Raw genomic sequence first — 23,808 nt, forward strand, 5'->3', positions numbered from 1 at the left:
AGATTCAGTGCTGCTTGTGGTCAGGGACTAACGGAATGGCAAGCAGCTGGCTCACTGGAGAGAGATTTCTAGCTAAATGAAGCTAAATCTCTTATCCACAAACTTCTGATTCAAGTCCAGGCAGTTCTCTCTAGACTGGCCAATGAGGCTGATGAGGCCTGAAACCAAATCTTCCTTCCTGGGGCATTTCAAAAGAGCCAGCCATACTGAAATCAGGAGCTTTTCTACATGTGCTTGATGAGCTCAGCTGCCTCAACATCTGTAAGTTTTCTTTTTTCAGACCCCATTGACGATGTGCATGGTGACCTCCTGGGATCCCATGGCAAAACGAACCTTCTTTGCACCTGCGAGTGTAGCATCTTCACCTTGCACTCCCTTCCTGGAGCAGTAGGTGCTGGCACAGCAGCCATTTATCTCCAGGGAGTCCCCAGGGTTGTGAGGGGGGATGAAGCTAGGTGGACAGCAGATCGCAGTCAGAGGCCATGGAACAGGTTGGACATGAGCTTGGGGAGACAAAGTGAGGTTCATCCCATATTAAAAGCCTCTATGGCCCATGAGGAGACAGCAAATCTCCCTCTGGAGAGCCTAGGTCAGGAATATACCCGCATCCATCATCGTAATGTCTCTCCATCTTGTTTGCAGACAAACCTCCTGTTAAAACTGCCAGAGCTTCCAAGCTGACTGCAGGCAGCAGTTGTAGAGCCCACGGCACCAGCTCATAGGTCAGCAAGGAGTGCCTTTCAGATGCTGCCTCTCTCCCTTGTAGATCTCTCTGTGCTGCCCCAGTCTTTCTGATCTGCCTCATCCTTGACTTCTCCACCCTGCTCCCTGCTATTGCTTGTGAAGGAGTTATCTGCAATACCTTTGGGCACCGGGAGCCCAGAGACTGAAGCTTTCCGGCAAGAGCCCCAGGCCTATACAGCAGCTGTAAATTTCCCTTGTAAGAGCACTATCATCTTTCATCCCAGTGTTCATTTAGCCTCATTGTCTATGTTGTACAATGTGGCTGCTTCAGAGAGCCCCTGTGGTCCTTCCACCTCTCTCTGCCTGGCCTGGCTGTCCTCAGGGCATCTTGCCAAGCTCTCGTGTGGTGCTGCTGACCCCCGGGCTCGTGTCTATATCTTTTCTAGAAGACGGTTTTTTTCAGCAAACGCCCTGTGGAGGACAGCAAAGCTGCAGAGATGAGCCCCCATGTCAGGAGAGAGCCTGGCTGTCCCAAGAGCTGGTGCTGATGGGGGCCAAAACTGCCCCTGGTCTCACCCCATCCCAGTCAGCAGTGGGATATCAGGATTGAACTGTGAAGTTTGTTAACTCCTCTGCAGCATCCCTGTGGGGTGGGGAAGACGGCAGGGGAGCGGCTGGATGGTGAGAGAAGGGCTTCCAGGTGTTCTGGATGAGATGAAGCAAAGCCATGGGGGCCACGTGCTGCTGCAGCCCAGCCTTCCTGGGTGCACTTCAGGAAAAGTGTTCTAAGAAAGACCTTCACTCAAAGCAATGGCCTTGGGTTTTCTGGCTGCTTTTCCCAGAGGAAGCAGCATGTCAGCAAAGGAATCAAAGCTCAGGGGATTTCCAGTGAGAAGGACACTGGGAGGGGTATGTATTCTTGGGTATGTATTCTTCCATCCCATAAAATGCGCAAAAATGGGCCGGAGTGAGAGGTGAGGGATTTCCAAAGTCTGCTCATCTCTGATGTCTCCCCTCCCTGGCATGGAGGGATCCAGTGCCTCCGGTGCAGACCCGAAAGCTGTGCTGCAGATCCTGAAGGTGATTGTCCTGCTTCTGGTCAGGACAGTGTTAATTTTTGCAGTATCCAGGAGGGGGCACAGCCAGGACATAGAGGTTATTCCTCATTTTGTCAAGGATGGGGGAAGGGGTCTCTTCCAGGTTGTGTGCGTGGGGGCAAAGTTGGGCACCAACTGGTGAGCAATCATGTGTGAGTCATTTGCCTCCCTTGTACACTCTGTTATTAGTATTGTTTCTGTTACTGTTCTGTTGCTGTACTGTTTTCTTTTTTCATTGCCGTTTCCAGTAAATTGTTCTTATCTCAGCCTGCGATCTTTACCTTTTGTGCCTGCAATTCTCCTGTCCAGCCTGCCTCAGGATGGAGGGGGAGTGGGAAGGGAAGGAGGAGTGGGAAGTGAGCGAGTGGCGCACGATTTGCATGGTTTCAGTGAGAACACTAAATTATGGAACACCCGTCTTAAACACATCATCGTGGCTAGGCTTCGCAAACGAAGATTTAAGAAGGCTCTATCCACATTTGTTACAAGCAGGCTGGTGGCTTATGAGGCCAATGCGAGATAGACATATCCGATTGCAAAAGGCACAGCAGAAAGACTCCCTAGGTGGTATATTCTGCAAGACGTGATTCTTTCTCCCTTGTCTTTTCTCCTCGAGAGTGATTCTGCGTGCGTTCTCAAAGGAAACAGCAGCGTTATAGATGGTGTGTCTCCAGGCCTCCCGATTTGAGGCCAGAGTAGACCAGTTATGTTGATTGATATGGCCGAGGCTGAGATGTTTGTAGCTATAATTGTCTACAACGTGGAATAAATAATTCTGATTACAGTATTTTAGTATTTATTTTTTTATTTTAATAATATTTATTATAACATTACTATCTATTGCTGAATATATATAACATGTAATAATGTATTATAAAATATTACTTCTATATATATTTCTATATTATATTTCTATATATATTTCTATATTTCTATATATATTTCTCTCTCTATATATTCTATATTTCTATATATACTTCTATATTTCTATATATACTTCTCTCTATATATATTCTATATTTCCATATATATTTCTATATTTCTAATAATATTTCTATATTATTATAACTATCATCTACTTAGATAAATCATTCACTCAGGTCTGAGAAGGCGTGTCGAAAACAAGGATGCCTTCGCTAATAAACGCAGTGCTAGTCTTCCGTTCTGCTTGAGCCAGGGCCATAATCCAACGCCATCATTGCCAGAGTGCCCTGAATGCTTGTCTGACGTGAATCTCTAGGGCATGGAAACCCTCCTCTTCTTCTCTGAAGGGTGGTAGTCTGTGTACTGCACAAACCGGCTGTGGCAATCATAGCCCCGCCATGTTGATCTTCTCTGCTCTCTCTGCCTCTGTCGGGTTTGCTCCCGAGCAGCCTGGAGCATGAGAGCCTGCTTGGAGCTGGCTTTGGAGGGCCCTGGAACTGCAGTATTCACTAAGACTTGGTCACAACGTGGAGGACTTGTTCTCTCCCTCTTTCTCTTCCTCAGTGAGCGGTCATAGTCTGTGTCCTGCACAAACCGGCTGCGAAGGTTGTAAGTTCCCCGCACAGATCTGCTTGGCTCCCTCTGCCTCAACAAGGTTTGCTCCTGAGCAGCCCCGGGAGCGGGAGCCCACCGGCAGATCCTCTTGGAAGGCCTTGCAGCTGTGCTATCCCTAGGACCACGGTCACGACTTGGAGGACCAGTTCTTCTCTCTGAAGAGTCATTATAGTCATCATAGTCTGTGGTGTCCACAGACCAGCTGCGCAGATCCCTGCCCCACAGAGGGGATCTGCTCCGGGACCGCTCCCGGCCAGTGTACTTCATGCGAAGGTTGTAAGTTCCCCGCACAGATCTGCTTGGCTCCCTCTGCCTCAGCAAGGTTTGCTCCTGAACAGCCCCGGGAGCGGGAGCCCACCGGCAGATCCTCTTGGAAGGCCTTGCAGCTGTGCTATCCCTAGGACCACGGTCACGACTTGGAGGACCAGTTCTTCTCTCTGAAGAGTCATCATAGTCTGTGGTGTCCACAGACCAGCTGCGCAGATCCCTGCCCCACAGAGGGGATCTGCTCCGGCACCGCTTCCGGCCAGTGTACTTCATGCCCTGCAAAGAGAGCTGTGGAGAGTTCCTGCCCTTTTCTCCTGAAAGGATCAGAGCAGTGGGGAACCCCTACAAGTTCTGGGACGGGACAGTTTGGGGCCTCCAAAAGGCTCTTTTGGAGGGCTACTAAGACCAAAAGGCCAGAGGCGCACAAAAGGGATGGATCCAGGTGGGATGCTTTGAGAGGGAGCAGCGTTGTGGCTGTGAAGAAAGGTGCGGTGTGTGAGGGACAAAAGAGAAATGCTGAGATCCCAGAAAGAAATCCACTATTCCTCTGATGCCCTGACCCACGACCCCAAAGTTACCTTAGTCCTACCAGTCAGACCCTGTGGTCCAACAGAGCCCGCCTGCTTGCTGCTGGCCACACACTGACTGAGGAAGGAAGGGGCATGTGATGGTGCCAGTGAGGAAGAAGCCCTTTCTCCAATTCTCAGATCAGAGCATCTGGAGAAAAACAAAAGAGTGATCTCAGTTTAGAGCTGTTGTTGCAACCTCCTCTGGGGTTCAGTCATTTTCTCAGAGAGGTTTCTATGACAGAGAGAAGACTTAACCAAGGACACTAATGGGAAACTCAGCTAGGGTCTTCCCACCAAGTTTGCCTCTGTCCCAACAAAAACCTCATCTCTATACCTCCCACAGCCTCCATTTCATAAATTCACAGATTTGTTTGGGTTGCAAGGGACCTTTATCTTTATCTTGTTCCACCCCGCTGTGGTGGGCAGGAACACCCTCCACTATTCCAAGGTTTCTCCAAGCCCTGTCCAACCTGACCTTGAACACTTCCAGGGGTGGGGCACCCACAGATGCTGTGGCAACCTGTGCCAGTGTCTCAGCACCCTTACAGCAAAGAATTCCTTCCCAATATCTAATGTAAACCTGCCCTCTGTTAGCTGAAAACTGATAGCCTTCATCCTGTCACTACATTCCCTGACAAATGGTGCCTCCCCATCTTTCCTGGAGGTCCTCTTTAAGTCCTCTTATCTACAAGAGTCAACATCAGAGACCAGGCAAGTAGCAGATTACATCCGGGCCGCAGCCTGAAGCCCAGTAAAGGACAGACACGGAGTAGTTCAGATTTGACAGCACTGAATGATGCAGGTAGTAATTTCATTTGATGAGAAAAACACTCAGGAAGGTGAGAAGCACAACTGCAAATGAGGAAAAGGAAATGTATTCTGAACATATTTGAATCCTGGTTATTACCTGGCATAGAACAGCAGGTAGGCTTGCTGCCTGAGAACTGTGTCAATGGAACGCAGCTCCACAGATTCATCGTCCATCCGGTACCACAATCCATTGCTGGCCTGTAAAAAAAAGGCAAGGATCTCTCCATGGTTTCTCTCCAAAAACACAGGTAGAAAACTGCCAAACCGAGAGCATGTCAAAACAAATGCAGTCCAGCCACTAAGGAGGCCTTCTGCCCCAAAACTTTGGCTGTCAGTAACACTGACAGGAAAGTTTATCTTCCCCAGCACACATTTTTCCCCATTGGGAAGGAAGTTGCTCTTTTACCTTTGTGTAGCAGAAATAGTGTCCTCCATGACAGCTGACACCACTGTGCACCAGGACAGCATATAAGGAGTAGAGGAGGGGTTCTCCATCTGCCTGAGACATGTATGGGCAAAGATCCAAGTACTCCGGATACTCTACAACCTATGGAGAGACCAAGAGGGCTCAGAAATGACCCTGGTCTGTGACATGAAATAGCCTACCAAGTGCGGGGGCCAGTCCAGGTGTATCAATACATCTCTGGGGCTCATGAGCACTTGGTTTTCCATAAAGCAGCATATAATCGTTTGGGTGGCAGGAAACCGTTCTCAGTCAAAGCAGCCCTATCAGAGCACAGTGCTTGCCTGTCTTCCCACAGGAACTTTCCACTCCCCAGAAGGGACCACAAAAAACCCAACACAAGCAGCTTGTGACAAGCATCCTGCTTTAGGAAATCTGCTTCTTGAAGAGAAAGCTGCACACCAATAGTGTACAAACCTTGCTGATCTTCCCACCAGTGAAGCAGTCAAACCTCTTCAGACACACAGTGAGAACCTTGGGTGCACAGTGGACAGTGAACCTCTTAGTGGCGGCAACATTCTTCTCACACCTTGAAACCAAGCACAGAGCACAGCGCTGAAATGCACCCTATCTTCCACCAAGGCAGTCAGACAACCTTTCTTGTCTCGTGCATCCTTATGCTATTTTAAGGCAATTTGGTGCCATATTTAAAACAAACAAACAAACAAACAAAGGAAAAACCCCAACCCCCCCCCAAAAAAAAAAACCCAGACAAACAAAACCGTGTCTCATCAGTGTGCAGTAAACTTCCACGAGAAGATGACTTCTGCTCAATGACTTGTAGCCCCCTCACACAGAGTCTAGTGTTAATATGTTGATAGTAATCATCTTACTTGCTACATTTAAAGCAGTTTTCACCATCCAGGCGCTCAGGTCTTACAAAGTCCTCCAGAGCTGCAGTGAGGGATGAGGCTGCCTGGAGAATTGAGAAACCGGTGCACTGAGCTACAGGAAATGCCCTCGCCCAAACATTTTCCAGGAGCTGACAAGAAAACCCCTGTAGCTGATGCTGAGGAGACCCGCCATGAATCTGCAAGCTGTATCCAGAAGGAGCCAGAAAGAGAGTGTGGTGCTGAACATTTCCCCTGTCCCAGAGGTTCTCAGGGACAATCAAGAGCTCCCTCTCTGTACCACCTCCCATTGAGCTACTGATGTTATGTAGGGTCACCAGCAGCGAAAACAATCCAACCCATCAGCCTGGAAGCCAGACAGGTGTTGAAGGAGGGCAAAGGGAAGAAGGATGAGGATATGTCAAGGGTGCAGAGCGCATAATGGGTGCTTGTCCAGCTTCAAGCCAGCACCTACAGAGAGACCAGTGCCATGGCCTCTGCAGGAGGACAACATCCGTTCCCCTTCCCATCCACGACCAAGACCTCTGGTGTTCGCAGTATATGCTTTCGGGGCAAATGTGAAAAGCCTTGCGATGTCTTGAAGCACAACTGCAAAACCTCTTACTTTGATATCCAAAGGGACATCCAGGAAGGCCTCATAGGAATCAGAAATGGCTTTGCAGCTGAAGCAGATGACTGGAAGGAAAAATCAAAATGCCGAGCAATGGTGAGTTGAACGATGGTACTGCTCTGTGTTCATTGTACCTGTCCTGCTAGTCCCAGGACCAGCTGTTGGGCACAGGCAGACAGAAGGGCACAGGCAGTGCCAAGGAGAGCAGTAGTTGTAGAAACATACCTCTGGATCTCAGAAAGCCTCCAAATATTTGATGGACAATGGTAGTAGATTGAGATGATATGTCCAAGCTGGAAACAAGTAGTAAGACAGAGCATTACTTCCTCCAAGCCCCGGCTGTAGGTTTTCCTTGATGAGGCCACATCAAGGAGTCCAAAGGGCTCAGAACTTTGTAAAGGTAACTTGCTTGTGCTTACTCGTTGCTTGCACTCAGACAAGCTCTCTGCATGGCATTGACAGTACAGCATAAGAAGTCATGGGCATCTTCCTCCCTGCCAAGCTGAAAATGTTCTCCTATGACTAAGAAACAGGAAGTTAGTAGTTGTCTCATACAGGAAGGGAAGAAAACCTGTCAAAGAACCTGAAATCACATACATCTGAAACCCCGGAGAACAGCCAAAGGCAGGATGGTACTGACTGAGGAATGCAGGACCTTGTTAACATGCGCTTCCATGATGCACATCATGCAGAAGCCTTGTTGGCGACCTGAGGAGGGAGGGAGAGAAGGTCCTCTGGTGAGCAAAATATCCCTAGTGGTGGAATACTCCTCTTCTTCCACTCCCACTCCAGTGCAATATGCCACTCCTCCCAGTGTTTCAACAAGCACGGGACGTTTTAGTGCATAGAAAATGTTCTTCAGAGGAATGCTAAACTGAGGTTTTAACTTGCAGGAATAGAGACCCAGAGCTAGAAAGATGTGCCTTCATGAAGAATAAGACAGCTGGATAGGACAGGTGGCTCCAGAGTGTACAAAGAACACAAGTTCTGGGGCTGGCAAAAGGCTGCTTTTCTCCTAAATCAAATTTCAGGTTCTGGGAATCCTTGGGATTTGATTAACAGATTTACAAGGAGATGTCCCTAAGAGTACTCACAGGCCTGGCTGTGCTCCCGGGAGAGCAGATAGTTGGCCAGCGGCGGGGTGTATGTCAGGCATTGCAGGACAGCATTAAGGAAGCATGTGTTGCCCACATTGCGGAGTCCTGCTCCAGCACTCTGTCTTTGCTGCCAGACCATGCAAATCTTCTCTGGGGGAAAGAGGATCCTTTGTGGCGGAGTCATTCCCTCGGCAATGACTGCAGGGAAATTCCATTTGAAAAGAGATGAAATGAGGCACAAAGGCATATTTAAACAGTGAGGTCTCTACAGGAGCACTCAGGACCATCTGCTTTAACTGCCAACCCAACAACATCGGGGGAAGCTTAAACTGTGCCATTTAAATTTACTGTTTTGGAAAAATCCATTCCCCTGTTTACGTTGCTGAGAGTCCAAGAAACCCGCAATCTGATTTCTGGGCCGCAGGCTACCTTCCTTTCTCAGTAGAGTTCTAACCTGGATTATCAGTGAAGCCATCCCTTTTCCTGATTGTAACTTGTTGAAAACAAGTAAATACTGAGCACGGAAGGTAACCCAAAGGATGGCAGACCTCTCTACGAGCAATGGCAGCTTTCAAAGTCTTGTACCTAGTGTCAGAGGAGTGACAAAAGGTGTTTTCCTGGGTCTAATTGTAAACACGGGGGTCAGTTTGACTGCTCTCAGGAAACATCCAAGAGATCACTCTAGGTTGTGAGCACATCATTCTGGGATTTGACCACCAGCCATGTCACTTGTCTGTGGCAGTTCACAAAGTCCAAACCTGCTGGTGAAGCTATTACTCACAGGAGTCGTTCCCTGCTGTGGCCATTGCCTCTCTCAGGAAGAGAGTGCAATGCTTTAGATGACCAAGGATGTCTTTCTCTCCAGAAAGAGAACAGCACCAATCCCGTCACCTAATTGCAAAGAAATTACTGTAGCTCACCGAAAGTATAAAAACTCTAAATAAACGCAGAACGGCATCCACCACCAAGTCTTTCAGTGGTGCCTGTAACTGCTGCTGAGCTGCAGCTCACGCCCTTATGATCAGTCGCGGGGCACCAACTCACAGCAGGTTCAAAGGCCCTTTTGAAATGCTCCAATGTATGTTACCTTCTCTGAAGAGGCCCTGCTGCTCTCCTGACACTGCTTCAGCAGCAGAGCCCTCTGGCTTTCCCACCTCCTAGGAGTGACCATCTTTCAGCCACTACTTTAACTGCTGCCTTTGCTGCTCTCCTTTTTCTGCCTCCCTCCCTCCCACAGCAATCAAGGTGGGCTGAGCCCATCCCCTCAGACTACAGTCACCTCCCTGTTTACCTATCCTAGGCTATGGAAAAAACCAAGAATCAGCAAACTGGAATTCTAACCTAGGTCATACCTGGCCAGCCTATAAAAGTCGTTTATAGCTCAACCTACAGCTAGGAAGGTATAAATCAGCCTATACTTTTATCCCATATACCCTGCTCTATGATCTGTGCCAAAAGTCAAAGCATTACCTTTGAAAGAGGATGAAAGTTGAGGAGAAATGGTCAGTAAACAATAAACCACCCAAAAAAGGCAGGCACACAAGTAGCAAAGGAAGGAGCTGAGTTATCCCGAAGGCCAACTCTGTCCAACTGATTTTCGTTGGTGCGCTCCTCAGGATACCGGATGGGTGCCACATCTCTGCCCCTTTGTGACATGGGGTCCCATGGAACCACATGGAACCACATGGTTCTTGGGCACAGGAGCCCACATGGCACGTCCGCCAGGTGCAAGCCACTGGACCTCCCCCCATGCTGGTGGCAAAGGGCTAGTCATCCTCTGACAGAGCTCCCACACCTTCCCTGAGCCACACGGCCTGATGAGTAAAAGCCTGCTCAGGGTTGTAACTGAGCCAGGTCACAGCTTTCCTGGCCCCCAAGACGCTGAGGGTTTCACTTCCACTTCTATCAGTGAGACTCTTAGCAAAACACCTGGACTCTTATGGGTTCATTTCCAATTAATTTCATCTGCCCCCAGGGTACAACCGTGGGCTGACCCTGAACTGGGACTGCCAAAGGAACCCTTCAGAGGCTGCACTGGGAGGACCTTGACTGGCTGCTGGCCCCCACCCAGCTGCTGTCTTGTCCTCAAGCTCTGAAAACGTTCCTGGATGGCTTTTTAGCAGCTTCACATTTACTCCTGCCGCTCGGGTTGGTTAGGTTTTGATCAGCCGCAACTTTAGCCAGACTCCCACTCTGGATGGTGATAAGGGAAAATGTTAAGTTGCTATTGAGAAAATGTTACGCTGCTATTGATAAGGGAAAATTTTAAGCTGCACAGTCCAATAAGTGAAATTTTAAGGTTCGTGTGCTGTCGCTAAGACAGCAGCCATGTGCTGGTGAGCAGCCAATGGGGAGTTACCCAGAGGCAGCCAATGGGAAAGCTGTGTGATGGTGCGAAGGGGCAGCCAGTGGGAAAGTGTGCAGTGTAGCAAAGGGTAACCCGTAGACAACCAATGGGACACCGAGTGGACGGGCAGCCCATGAGGAACCGTTGCCAGGGGAAGATGCTGAGGGACTGAGTGAGGTGAGAAGTTCAGAGAGAGGAAGACTTTGAGCCTTCATCCCTTACGACCACCCGAGACAACCACCAGAGAGAAGCGCGCAGGCTCCAGGAGGCGTGTCCCGAGATTTACATAGAACACTGTCCACTCTCGGGTAGTTCATGAAGATGTAAAAATGTGCAATGAATCTGTATGACCTAATTGTATAAAACGGAAGCTATGATGGGCGAGGGCACGCGCGTGTTAGGCGGAGCTATCCCCCGCACGTCCGGCGCCGAAATAAACAAATACCAGCTTAATAGCACCTGTGGCTATTGAGTTTTACTGCTGTTGCCTTTTCCTGGCATCAATGGATAGAGACAGTTTTGTCCGTGCTGCACTTGGCCTATGTTGTTTTGGGCTTGTTGGAAATCATAAAACTTTTCTAATTTTTTTAGTGTTCCTGATTAACTTTTTGATTAGTTGTTTTTAACACACATCATAGGCGGTGCGTTCAGCCTTAAATCAACTTTAGCCAGCATGGAGTAAAAATTGTCATAAGCTCCTTTGTGAGAACACAGCCTGGGAAAAGTACTAAAACTGTAAGTTTTGTTGAAGTTAACCCTGTTATGCTTCAGTGGAGAAAGCCTGCCAGAGAAAGATGTCCTGTTGAAGGAGGAGATCTGGAACACAAGATTTATGGACTACAAGGACCTTCTGCAGAAGCCAGCAGATAAAGAAGAAGACTAACAAAGGCTCAGCATTTGTGTCAGAAAATGCCTAGGGGAGGGAAAATATACAAAAAAGATTAAAGATATGAAGTTATTACAGTAGAAAGTGAGAAATTAATAACCAATACCACATAGAATACTAATTAATGAAAGGGAGTGAGTGATGTAATTTGGAAGCAATGAACATTAATTTCTTTGTTTGCCAAATCTGTATAAATAGGTGAAAAGCAGTGTCTTGCTGTCAGTATGGAGGCAGGATTTTTGTCAGCCACATGCACACCCAGGGCTGCAAATAAAAGTAATCACTTGCTTTCTAACACTAAAAAGCCAATTTGTTAGAGGGTCCTATTTATCCTGACAGTTTCAGAGGTGTTTAGCAACAGGCAGTCCTCTGGACACCTGGTGTAACCTCTGCTCAGCAGGCAGATAGTGTTTCTCATGCTCCAAGGATGCAGCTGGTTGTTATTTAACACCACTTGAACTGGCTGGTTTGGCCCCTGCCTGGAATGGGGCATCCAGTTTTACTCAGTTCTTCTCAGGACAGGTGGTTTTACTCCTGCCCAGCTCAGCACAGTTCATATGGCTCCTGCTGCACTCCGAGGTGTTTCTTCTTTTCTACTTGGGGCATCCAGCTAGGGCATGACTTTGCTTGGATGGCTTTTTTCATCACGTCTTGCAGCCGCTGGTTTTATCCCTGTCATCCTTGGGGAGGCTCCTTGTATCCCTTACCCAGACAAAGTATCTGCATTTACTCCTGCATTACACCTCTCAGGTGACGTTTTATGCCCCTGCCCTAACCTGATGTCTAGGTCCTGTGTTACCGTCCTCCCAGCAGCACTTCAGGAGCTCTCTGATGAAGACAGTCAACAATGGCACTCGTGAACAGTGCCTCTGCTCCTGCCTCCTGCTCATATGGGGGCATTTTAGGACGTAAACAGCTGTGCTCTGTGACCAAGCGGGTCCTACATGAGTCCCCTTTGCCCTCATCGTCAGTCCCTGAAGGTCCAGTGCGCCGGGAAGACCCCTTCTCCCCCTCCCTATCAGCCTTCACATTTCCAGGCACCAGGCCGACTCCTTTGCTCCTCACAGGCCTTGCAGGTCACAGGCACCTGCCTGCCAGGTTGTGATGGCCTCACAGCAGCACAGGGCAGCACAGCAGCACACAGAGCCCCATCTTAATACCAAACAGACTCTTCTCCCCTGAAAGGGCCACTCATGTTCTGTTAACGTGTTTCAAGGCTAGATTAAGATTGTTATATTGACATGACAAACCAAGGATTAGGATGTGCCCTGGCCTGCAGAGTGATCAGGTCCAGGTGATCAGGCATCATAAGCTGAGCTGTGCTCTACAATTCGGTGCTAAAGGGCTTACAAAATCTTGCTATGCTGGTGCTGCTTATAGAAATCTTGTGCTACTCCAATCATGGTATTCTGGGCTATAGTGATCATAACATGACGTTAAAAAAAATGAAGCTTTAATTGTAACTATGACTCAGTGCCATCATCATTCTGCCAAGGCTATCCTCATGAACCCGTCTGTCACCGCAGTGTCAGGTGATAGCCCTGACCAAAAGGGGACAGGGGGAGGTGCAGAACAACTGTCCATAAGTGTCCCTTGGCTCAGGGGATATGCAGGGCAGCAGGGATCCGTGCTGGTCCCCTTTCCTCCTTTCCCCTTCCGGGTGACACTGACCAAGGCCCCAGCACCTGCTGCCACGAGCTGTACACAGCTCCCCTGATGTTCAAGGTCTGACAAGCTTAATAAAACAGCTCCCACCAGAGATTTGGTGTGATCCCCCTGATCTGAGGGGAAACTGTGTCTATGGGGGAGGAAGGTATGCTTTCTGCACCTCATTTAAGGCTGGAGCCATTTTGCGCAGTGCTTTTTGTGCCCTTTTGTTCCTCCCTTTAAGCAGTTCAGTTGCCCTGCTACTTTTATAATAAAATCGCCTTACCAGCTGCACCCAGAAAAGTTGTGGAGGTCTTTATTCAAGCGCCGACCTCCGCACTGGGTGGTACCTGCTACTCCTCAGGGGATTGGACAGAGCCATTCGTTGGTGTGAGTTTGGCATTCCCCACCCAAACTGCTGCAGGAGTGCCAAGCTATTTTGAGGAATGGGGAGTTGTTACAAAGACTTGACCAGAGCCCTGCTTAGAGGGGCTGGGAGAGGTCCAGCAGCATGGAGTGAGCCTGGCCAGTGCAGAGGGGCCCCGAGCAGGAGATGAAATCTCTTGCAGAGAGGCGCCACTTGCCACAACAGCAAACGGGGAAATCTTCCTCTCCCTTCAGGTCAGAGGTAGAAGTGGATGTGATCAGTGGTGTTCAATCCCCCTGCAATGTGGAGGTGGAGATCCAAACAACCTATAAACAGGCTGGCTCGAGCAAGGAAAGGCTGGGATGCTGCAACAATTATTGTGGCATGGTACTAAGGCAGGCCTGGTAAATCCAGATCAGATGCTCTGGCACCTCTGTTAGGAGGCAAAGTCATCCCAAGGGCTGGAGGCTTCTGCCCAGATGATGTCAGGAGGGGCTGCACTCACTGGTGTCTCTGAAGGTGTGAATCTCTCTGTGATTCTCCTGGTTCTTGTGCCATTTCCCAAACAACATGGGCAGGAGGAGGGCTTTGCTGTCGCTTATGGGAGAAACCGGCCTCTGGCTTTAGAGTGTTTTGAGAAAGTCCAGGTCAGACCTGCTTCATTTTCTAATGAGGGAAGTTGTCTTCCTCCATAGGCTGAAAAAGCAAGTTACCATGTGTGTACATTCACATACTTTCCTTTTGCTGTGCATAGGGGCTTTGGTCCCGTGGAAATGCATGGGGCAGAGGACAGGGGACCTTGGGATCAGGTGGCAATCTTGGCTACAGGAATGTTTCAGGATTCTTGTCTGCAAGCTGCAGTTGAGTGCATCGTATCACTACTGAACCAGAGATGCTCACCTGCCGCTCCCATCAAGTGGACTTGCTTTTGGGGGTCTTGTATTCCTTTCTTATTGTCTTTCACGAATCCAGGGAAGAATGTGTGCGACCTTCTGGTTCTTCCCCTCACCTAATCCCCTAGCTGCTTTTTTGAAGGCCTCTTGCAGAACCTGATACTGAAGCAGTGCTTTCAGGGTTACCCAGTGACTCTGAGAAACTGGAGGGGGAGAGATCACAGATTCAGTGCTGCTTGTGGTCAGGGACTAACGGAATGGCAAGCAGCTGGCTCACTGGAGAGAGATTTCTAGCTAAATGAAGCTAAATCTCTTATCCACAAACTTCTGATTCAAGTCCAGGCAGTTCTCTCTAGACTGGCCAATGAGGCTGATGAGGCCTGAAACCAAATCTTCCTTCCTGGGGCATTTCAAAAGAGCCAGCCATACTGAAATCAGGAGCTTTTCTACATGTGCTTGATGAGCTCAGCTGCCTCAACATCTGTAAGTTTTCTTTTTTCAGACCCCATTGACGATGTGCATGGTGACCTCCTGGGATCCCATGGCAAAACGAACCTTCTTTGCACCTGCGAGTGTAGCATCTTCACCTTGCACTCCCTTCCTGGAGCAGTAGGTGCTGGCACAGCAGCCATTTATCTCCAGGGAGTCCCCAGGGTTGTGAGGGGGGATGAAGCTAGGTGGACAGCAGATCGCAGTCAGAGGCCATGGAACAGGTTGGACATGAGCTTGGGGAGACAAAGTGAGGTTCATCCCATATTAAAAGCCTCTATGGCCCATGAGGAGACAGCAAATCTCCCTCTGGAGAGCCTAGGTCAGGAATATACCCGCATCCATCATCGTAATGTCTCTCCATCTTGTTTGCAGACAAACCTCCTGTTAAAACTGCCAGAGCTTCCAAGCTGACTGCAGGCAGCAGTTGTAGAGCCCACGGCACCAGCTCATAGGTCAGCAAGGAGTGCCTTTCAGATGCTGCCTCTCTCCCTTGTAGATCTCTCTGTGCTGCCCCAGTCTTTCTGATCTGCCTCATCCTTGACTTCTCCACCCTGCTCCCTGCTATTGCTTGTGAAGGAGTTATCTGCAATACCTTTGGGCACCGGGAGCCCAGAGACTGAAGCTTTCCGGCAAGAGCCCCAGGCCTATACAGCAGCTGTAAATTTCCCTTGTAAGAGCACTATCATCTTTCATCCCAGTGTTCATTTAGCCTCATTGTCTATGTTGTACAATGTGGCTGCTTCAGAGAGCCCCTGTGGTCCTTCCACCTCTCTCTGCCTGGCCTGGCTGTCCTCAGGGCATCTTGCCAAGCTCTCGTGTGGTGCTGCTGACCCCCGGGCTCGTGTCTATATCTTTTCTAGAAGACGGTTTTTTTCAGCAAACGCCCTGTGGAGGACAGCAAAGCTGCAGAGATGAGCCCCCATGTCAGGAGAGAGCCTGGCTGTCCCAAGAGCTGGTGCTGATGGGGGCCAAAACTGCCCCTGGTCTCACCCCATCCCAGTCAGCAGTGGGATATCAGGATTGAACTGTGAAGTTTGTTAACTCCTCTGCAGCATCCCTGTGGGGTGGGGAAGACGGCAGGGGAGCGGCTGGATGGTGAGAGAAGGGCTTCCAGGTGTTCTGGATGAGATGAAGCAAAGCCATGGGGGCCACGTGCTGCTGCAGCCCAGCCTTCCTGGGTGCACTTCAGGAAAAGTGTTCTAAGAAAGACCTTCACTCAAAGCAATGGCCTTGGGTTTTCTGGCTGCTTTTCCCAGAGGAAGCAGCATGTCAGCAAAGGAATCAAAGCTCAGGGGATTTCCAGTGAGAAGGACACTGGGAGGGGTATGTATTCTTGGGTATGTATTCTTCCATCCCATAAAATGCGCAAAAATGGGCCGGAGTGAGAGGTGAGGGATTTCCAAAGTCTGCTCATCTCTGATGTCTCCCCTCCCTGGCATGGAGGGATCCAGTGCCTCCGGTGCAGACCCGAAAGCTGTGCTGCAGATCCTGAAGGTGATTGTCCTGCTTCTGGTCAGGACAGTGTTAATTTTTGCAGTATCCAGGAGGGGGCACAGCCAGGACATAGAGGTTATTCCTCATTTTGTCAAGGATGGGGGAAGGGGTCTCTTCCAGGTTGTGTGCGTGGGGGCAAAGTTGGGCACCAACTGGTGAGCAATCATGTGTGAGTCATTTGCCTCCCTTGTACACTCTGTTATTAGTATTGTTTCTGTTACTGTTCTGTTGCTGTACTGTTTTCTTTTTTCATTGCCGTTTCCAGTAAATTGTTCTTATCTCAGCCTGCGATCTTTACCTTTTGTGCCTGCAATTCTCCTGTCCAGCCTGCCTCAGGATGGAGGGGGAGTGGGAAGGGAAGGAGGAGTGGGAAGTGAGCGAGTGGCGCACGATTTGCATGGTTTCAGTGAGAACACTAAATTATGGAACACCCGTCTTAAACACATCATCGTGGCTAGGCTTCGCAAACGAAGATTTAAGAAGGCTCTATCCACATTTGTTACAAGCAGGCTGGTGGCTTATGAGGCCAATGCGAGATAGACATATCCGATTGCAAAAGGCACAGCAGAAAGACTCCCTAGGTGGTATATTCTGCAAGACGTGATTCTTTCTCCCTTGTCTTTTCTCCTCGAGAGTGATTCTGCGTGCGTTCTCAAAGGAAACAGCAGCGTTATAGATGGTGTGTCTCCAGGCCTCCCGATTTGAGGCCAGAGTAGACCAGTTATGTTGATTGATATGGCCGAGGCTGAGATGTTTGTAGCTATAATTGTCTACAACGTGGAATAAATAATTCTGATTACAGTATTTTAGTATTTATTATTTTATTATTTTAATAACATTTATTATAACATTACTATCTATTGCTGAATATATATAACATGTAATAATGTATTATAAAATATTACTTCTATATATATTTCTATATTATATTTCTATATATATTTCTATATTTCTATATATATTTCTCTCTCTATATATTCTATATTTCTATATATACTTCTATATTTCTATATATACTTCTCTCTATATATATTCTATATTTCCATATATATTTCTATATTTCTAATAATATTTCTATATTATTATAACTATCATCTACTTAGATAAATCATTCACTCAGGTCTGAGAAGGCGTGTCGAAAACAAGGATGCCTTCGCTAATAAACGCAGTGCTAGTCTTCCGTTCTGCTTGAGCCAGGGCCATAATCCAACGCCATCATTGCCAGAGTGCCCTGAATGCTTGTCTGACGTGAATCTCTAGGGCATGGAAACCCTCCTCTTCTTCTCTGAAGGGTGGTAGTCTGTGTACTGCACAAACCGGCTGTGGCAATCATAGCCCCGCCATGTTGATCTTCTCTGCTCTCTCTGCCTCTGTCGGGTTTGCTCCCGAGCAGCCTGGAGCATGAGAGCCTGCTTGGAGCTGGCTTTGGAGGGCCCTGGAACTGCAGTATTCACTAAGACTTGGTCACAACGTGGAGGACTTGTTCTCTCCCTCTTTCTCTTCCTCAGTGAGCGGTCATAGTCTGTGTCCTGCACAAACCGGCTGCGAAGGTTGTAAGTTCCCCGCACAGATCTGCTTGGCTCCCTCTGCCTCAACAAGGTTTGCTCCTGAGCAGCCCCGGGAGCGGGAGCCCACCGGCAGATCCTCTTGGAAGGCCTTGCAGCTGTGCTATCCCTAGGACCACGGTCACGACTTGGAGGACCAGTTCTTCTCTCTGAAGAGTCATCATAGTCTGTGGTGTCCACAGACCAGCTGCGCAGATCCCTGCCCCACAGAGGGGATCTGCTCCGGCACCGCTTCCGGCCAGTGTACTTCATGCCCTGCAAAGAGAGCTGTGGAGAGTTCCTGCCCTTTTCTCCTGAAAGGATCAGAGCAGTGGGGAACCCCTACAAGTTCTGGGACGGGACAGTTTGGGGCCTCCAAAAGGCTCTTTTGGAGGGCTACTAAGACCAAAAGGCCAGAGGCGCACAAAAGGGATGGATCCAGGTGGGATGCTTTGAGAGGGAGCAGCGTTGTGGCTGTGAAGAAAGGTGCGGTGTGTGAGGGACAAAAGAGAAATGCTGAGATCCCAGAAAGAAATCCACTATTCCTCTGATGCCCTGACCCACGACCCCAAAGTTACCTTAGTCCTACCAGTCAGACCCTGTGGTCCAACAGAGCCCGCCTGCTTGCTGCTGGCCACACACTGACTGAGGAAGGAAGGGGCATGTGATGGTGCCAGTGAGGAAGAAGCCCTTTCTCCAATTCTCAGATCAGAGCATCTGGAGAAAAACAAAAGAGTGATCTCAGTTTAGAGCTGTTGTTGCAACCTCCTCTGGGGTTCAGTCATTTTCTCAGAGAGGTTTCTATGACAGAGAGAAGACTTAACCAAGGACACTAATGGGAAACTCAGCTAGGGTCTTCCCACCAAGTTTGCCTCTGTCCCAACAAAAACCTCATCTCTATACCTCCCACAGCCTCCATTTCATAAATTCACAGATTTGTTTGGGTTGCAAGGGACCTTTATCTTTATCTTGTTCCACCCCGCTGTGGTGGGCAGGAACACCCTCCACTATTCCAAGGTTTCTCCAAGCCCTGTCCAACCTGACCTTGAACACTTCCAGGGGTGGGGCACCCACAGATGCTGTGGCAACCTGTGCCAGTGTCTCAGCACCCTTACAGCAAAGAATTCCTTCCCAATATCTAATGTAAACCTGCCCTCTGTTAGCTGAAAACTGATAGCCTTCATCCTGTCACTACATTCCCTGACAAATGGTGCCTCCCCATCTTTCCTGGAGGTCCTCTTTAAGTCCTCTTATCTACAAGAGTCAACATCAGAGACCAGGCAAGTAGCAGATTACATCCGGGCCGCAGCCTGAAGCCCAGTAAAGGACAGACACGGAGTAGTTCAGATTTGACAGCACTGAATGATGCAGGTAGTAATTTCATTTGATGAGAAAAACACTCAGGAAGGTGAGAAGCACAACTGCAAATGAGGAAAAGGAAATGTATTCTGAACATATTTGAATCCTGGTTATTACCTGGCATAGAACAGCAGGTAGGCTTGCTGCCTGAGAACTGTGTCAATGGAACGCAGCTCCACAGATTCATCGTCCATCCGGTACCACAATCCATTGCTGGCCTGTAAAAAAAAGGCAAGGATCTCTCCATGGTTTCTCTCCAAAAACACAGGTAGAAAACTGCCAAACCGAGAGCATGTCAAAACAAATGCAGTCCAGCCACTAAGGAGGCCTTCTGCCCCAAAACTTTGGCTGTCAGTAACACTGACAGGAAAGTTTATCTTCCCCAGCACACATTTTTCCCCATTGGGAAGGAAGTTGCTCTTTTACCTTTGTGTAGCAGAAATAGTGTCCTCCATGACAGCTGACACCACTGTGCACCAGGACAGCATATAAGGAGTAGAGGAGGGGTTCTCCATCTGCCTGAGACATGTATGGGCAAAGATCCAAGTACTCCGGATACTCTACAACCTATGGAGAGACCAAGAGGGCTCAGAAATGACCCTGGTCTGTGACATGAAATAGCCTACCAAGTGCGGGGGCCAGTCCAGGTGTATCAATACATCTCTGGGGCTCATGAGCACTTGGTTTTCCATAAAGCAGCATATAATCGTTTGGGTGGCAGGAAACCGTTCTCAGTCAAAGCAGCCCTATCAGAGCACAGTGCTTGCCTGTCTTCCCACAGGAACTTTCCACTCCCCAGAAGGGACCACAAAAAACCCAACACAAGCAGCTTGTGACAAGCATCCTGCTTTAGGAAATCTGCTTCTTGAAGAGAAAGCTGCACACCAATAGTGTACAAACCTTGCTGATCTTCCCACCAGTGAAGCAGTCAAACCTCTTCAGACACACAGTGAGAACCTTGGGTGCACAGTGGACAGTGAACCTCTTAGTGGCGGCAACATTCTTCTCACACCTTGAAACCAAGCACAGAGCACAGCGCTGAAATGCACCCTATCTTCCACCAAGGCAGTCAGACAACCTTTCTTGTCTCGTGCATCCTTATGCTATTTTAAGGCAATTTGGTGCCATATTTAAAACAAACAAACAAACAAACAAAGGAAAAACCCCAACCCCCCCCCAAAAAAAAAAACCCAGACAAACAAAACCGTGTCTCATCAGTGTGCAGTAAACTTCCACGAGAAGATGACTTCTGCTCAATGACTTGTAGCCCCCTCACACAGAGTCTAGTGTTAATATGTTGATAGTAATCATCTTACTTGCTACATTTAAAGCAGTTTTCACCATCCAGGCGCTCAGGTCTTACAAAGTCCTCCAGAGCTGCAGTGAGGGATGAGGCTGCCTGGAGAATTGAGAAACCGGTGCACTGAGCTACAGGAAATGCCCTCGCCCAAACATTTTCCAGGAGCTGACAAGAAAACCCCTGTAGCTGATGCTGAGGAGACCCGCCATGAATCTGCAAGCTGTATCCAGAAGGAGCCAGAAAGAGAGTGTGGTGCTGAACATTTCCCCTGTCCCAGAGGTTCTCAGGGACAATCAAGAGCTCCCTCTCTGTACCACCTCCCATTGAGCTACTGATGTTATGTAGGGTCACCAGCAGCGAAAACAATCCAACCCATCAGCCTGGAAGCCAGACAGGTGTTGAAGGAGGGCAAAGGGAAGAAGGATGAGGATATGTCAAGGGTGCAGAGCGCATAATGGGTGCTTGTCCAGCTTCAAGCCAGCACCTACAGAGAGACCAGTGCCATGGCCTCTGCAGGAGGACAACATCCGTTCCCCTTCCCATCCACGACCAAGACCTCTGGTGTTCGCAGTATATGCTTTCGGGGCAAATGTGAAAAGCCTTGCGATGTCTTGAAGCACAACTGCAAAACCTCTTACTTTGATATCCAAAGGGACATCCAGGAAGGCCTCATAGGAATCAGAAATGGCTTTGCAGCTGAAGCAGATGACTGGAAGGAAAAATCAAAATGCCGAGCAATGGTGAGTTGAACGATGGTACTGCTCTGTGTTCATTGTACCTGTCCTGCTAGTCCCAGGACCAGCTGTTGGGCACAGGCAGACAGAAGGGCACAGGCAGTGCCAAGGAGAGCAGTAGTTGTAGAAACATACCTCTGGATCTCAGAAAGCCTCCAAATATTTGATGGACAATGGTAGTAGATTGAGATGATATGTCCAAGCTGGAAACAAGTAGTAAGACAGAGCATTACTTCCTCCAAGCCCCGGCTGTAGGTTTTCCTTGATGAGGCCACATCAAGGAGTCCAAAGGGCTCAGAACTTTGTAAAGGTAACTTGCTTGTGCTTACTCGTTGCTTGCACTCAGACAAGCTCTCTGCATGGCATTGACAGTACAGCATAAGAAGTCATGGGCATCTTCCTCCCTGCCAAGCTGAAAATGTTCTCCTATGACTAAGAAACAGGAAGTTAGTAGTTGTCTCATACAGGAAGGGAAGAAAACCTGTCAAAGAACCTGAAATCACATACATCTGAAACCCCGGAGAACAGCCAAAGGCAGGATGGTACTGACTGAGGAATGCAGGACCTTGTTAACATGCGCTTCCATGATGCACATCATGCAGAAGCCTTGTTGGCGACCTGAGGAGGGAGGGAGAGAAGGTCCTCTGGTGAGCAAAATATCCCTAGTGGTGGAATACTCCTCTTCTTCCACTCCCACTCCAGTGCAATATGCCACTCCTCCCAGTGTTTCAACAAGCACGGGACGTTTTAGTGCATAGAAAATGTTCTTCAGAGGAATGCTAAACTGAGGTTTTAACTTGCAGGAATAGAGACCCAGAGCTAGAAAGATGTGCCTTCATGAAGAATAAGACAGCTGGATAGGACAGGTGGCTCCAGAGTGTACAAAGAACACAAGTTCTGGGGCTGGCAAAAGGCTGCTTTTCTCCTAAATCAAATTTCAGGTTCTGGGAATCCTTGGGATTTGATTAACAGATTTACAAGGAGATGTCCCTAAGAGTACTCACAGGCCTGGCTGTGCTCCCGGGAGAGCAGATAGTTGGCCAGCGGCGGGGTGTATGTCAGGCATTGCAGGACAGCATTAAGGAAGCATGTGTTGCCCACATTGCGGAGTCCTGCTCCAGCACTCTGTCTTTGCTGCCAGACCATGCAAATCTTCTCTGGGGGAAAGAGGATCCTTTGTGGCGGAGTCATTCCCTCGGCAATGACTGCAGGGAAATTCCATTTGAAAAGAGATGAAATGAGGCACAAAGGCATATTTAAACAGTGAGGTCTCTACAGGAGCACTCAGGACCATCTGCTTTAACTGCCAACCCAACAACATCGGGGGAAGCTTAAACTGTGCCATTTAAATTTACTGTTTTGGAAAAATCCATTCCCCTGTTTACGTTGCTGAGAGTCCAAGAAACCCGCAATCTGATTTCTGGGCCGCAGGCTACCTTCCTTTCTCAGTAGAGTTCTAACCTGGATTATCAGTGAAGCCATCCCTTTTCCTGATTGTAACTTGTTGAAAACAAGTAAATACTGAGCACGGAAGGTAACCCAAAGGATGGCAGACCTCTCTACGAGCAATGGCAGCTTTCAAAGTCTTGTACCTAGTGTCAGAGGAGTGACAAAAGGTGTTTTCCTGGGTCTAATTGTAAACACGGGGGTCAGTTTGACTGCTCTCAGGAAACATCCAAGAGATCACTCTAGGTTGTGAGCACATCATTCTGGGATTTGACCACCAGCCATGTCACTTGTCTGTGGCAGTTCACAAAGTCCAAACCTGCTGGTGAAGCTATTACTCACAGGAGTCGTTCCCTGCTGTGGCCATTGCCTCTCTCAGGAAGAGAGTGCAATGCTTTAGATGACCAAGGATGTCTTTCTCTCCAGAAAGAGAACAGCACCAATCCCGTCACCTAATTGCAAAGAAATTACTGTAGCTCACCGAAAGTATAAAAACTCTAAATAAACGCAGAACGGCATCCACCACCAAGTCTTTCAGTGGTGCCTGTAACTGCTGCTGAGCTGCAGCTCACGCCCTTATGATCAGTCGCGGGGCACCAACTCACAGCAGGTTCAAAGGCCCTTTTGAAATGCTCCAATGTATGTTACCTTCTCTGAAGAGGCCCTGCTGCTCTCCTGACACTGCTTCAGCAGCAGAGCCCTCTGGCTTTCCCACCTCCTAGGAGTGACCATCTTTCAGCCACTACTTTAACTGCTGCCTTTGCTGCTCTCCTTTTTCTGCCTCCCTCCCTCCCACAGCAATCAAGGTGGGCTGAGCCCATCCCCTCAGACTACAGTCACCTCCCTGTTTACCTATCCTAGGCTATGGAAAAAACCAAGAATCAGCAAACTGGAATTCTAACCTAGGTCATACCTGGCCAGCCTATAAAAGTCGTTTATAGCTCAACCTACAGCTAGGAAGGTATAAATCAGCCTATACTTTTATCCCATATACCCTGCTCTATGATCTGTGCCAAAAGTCAAAGCATTACCTTTGAAAGAGGATGAAAGTTGAGGAGAAATGGTCAGTAAACAATAAACCACCCAAAAAAGGCAGGCACACAAGTAGCAAAGGAAGGAGCTGAGTTATCCCGAAGGCCAACTCTGTCCAACTGATTTTCGTTGGTGCGCTCCTCAGGATACCGGATGGGTGCCACATCTCTGCCCCTTTGTGACATGGGGTCCCATGGAACCACATGGAACCACATGGTTCTTGGGCACAGGAGCCCACATGGCACGTCCGCCAGGTGCAAGCCACTGGACCTCCCCCCAT

At 48.7% G+C, this 23,808-nt stretch overlaps 1 protein-coding gene across 1 annotated transcript; it reads right to left on the bottom strand.

Annotated features, from left to right (window-relative positions):
* Positions 1-5,059: 5,059 nt before the first annotated feature.
* Positions 5,060-23,594, bottom strand: LOC127461773 (ubiquitin carboxyl-terminal hydrolase 42-like). Its single transcript, XM_051769814.1, has 11 exons — positions 23,528-23,594; positions 22,839-22,948; positions 22,055-22,255; positions 21,558-21,668; positions 21,380-21,482; positions 21,186-21,253; positions 20,955-21,025; positions 20,333-20,415; positions 19,917-20,028; positions 5,373-5,513; positions 5,060-5,164 (listed from the first exon to the last, which is right to left on the bottom strand). Exons 2-11 carry the CDS (start codon positions 22,861-22,863, stop codon positions 5,060-5,062), a joined length of 1,020 nt encoding a protein of 339 aa, XP_051625774.1. The 5' UTR covers positions 22,864-22,948; positions 23,528-23,594.
* Positions 23,595-23,808: the final 214 nt, after the last annotated feature.

The sequence above is a fragment of the Manacus candei genome, unplaced genomic scaffold, assembly GCF_025592945.1.
Source record: "Manacus candei isolate 608988 ecotype Guabito, Panama unplaced genomic scaffold, ASM2559294v1 h1tg000112l, whole genome shotgun sequence".
NCBI lineage: Eukaryota > Metazoa > Chordata > Aves > Passeriformes > Pipridae > Manacus > Manacus candei.

What these genes read in the sequence shown, in the direction of transcription:
- LOC127461773 (XM_051769814.1), bottom strand. Translation starts at nt 22,863, where the DNA reads ATGGCCACAGCAGGGAACGACTCCT. An exon ending in CCGGGAGCACAGCCAGGCCT is followed by an intron (nt 21,669 to 22,054) that starts GTGAGTACTCTT and finishes CTCCCTCCTCAG; the next exon opens with GTCGCCAACAAGGCTTCTGC. An exon ending in AGGCTTTCTGAGATCCAGAG is followed by an intron (nt 21,026 to 21,185) that starts GTATGTTTCTAC and finishes TTTTCCTTCCAG; the next exon opens with TCATCTGCTTCAGCTGCAAA.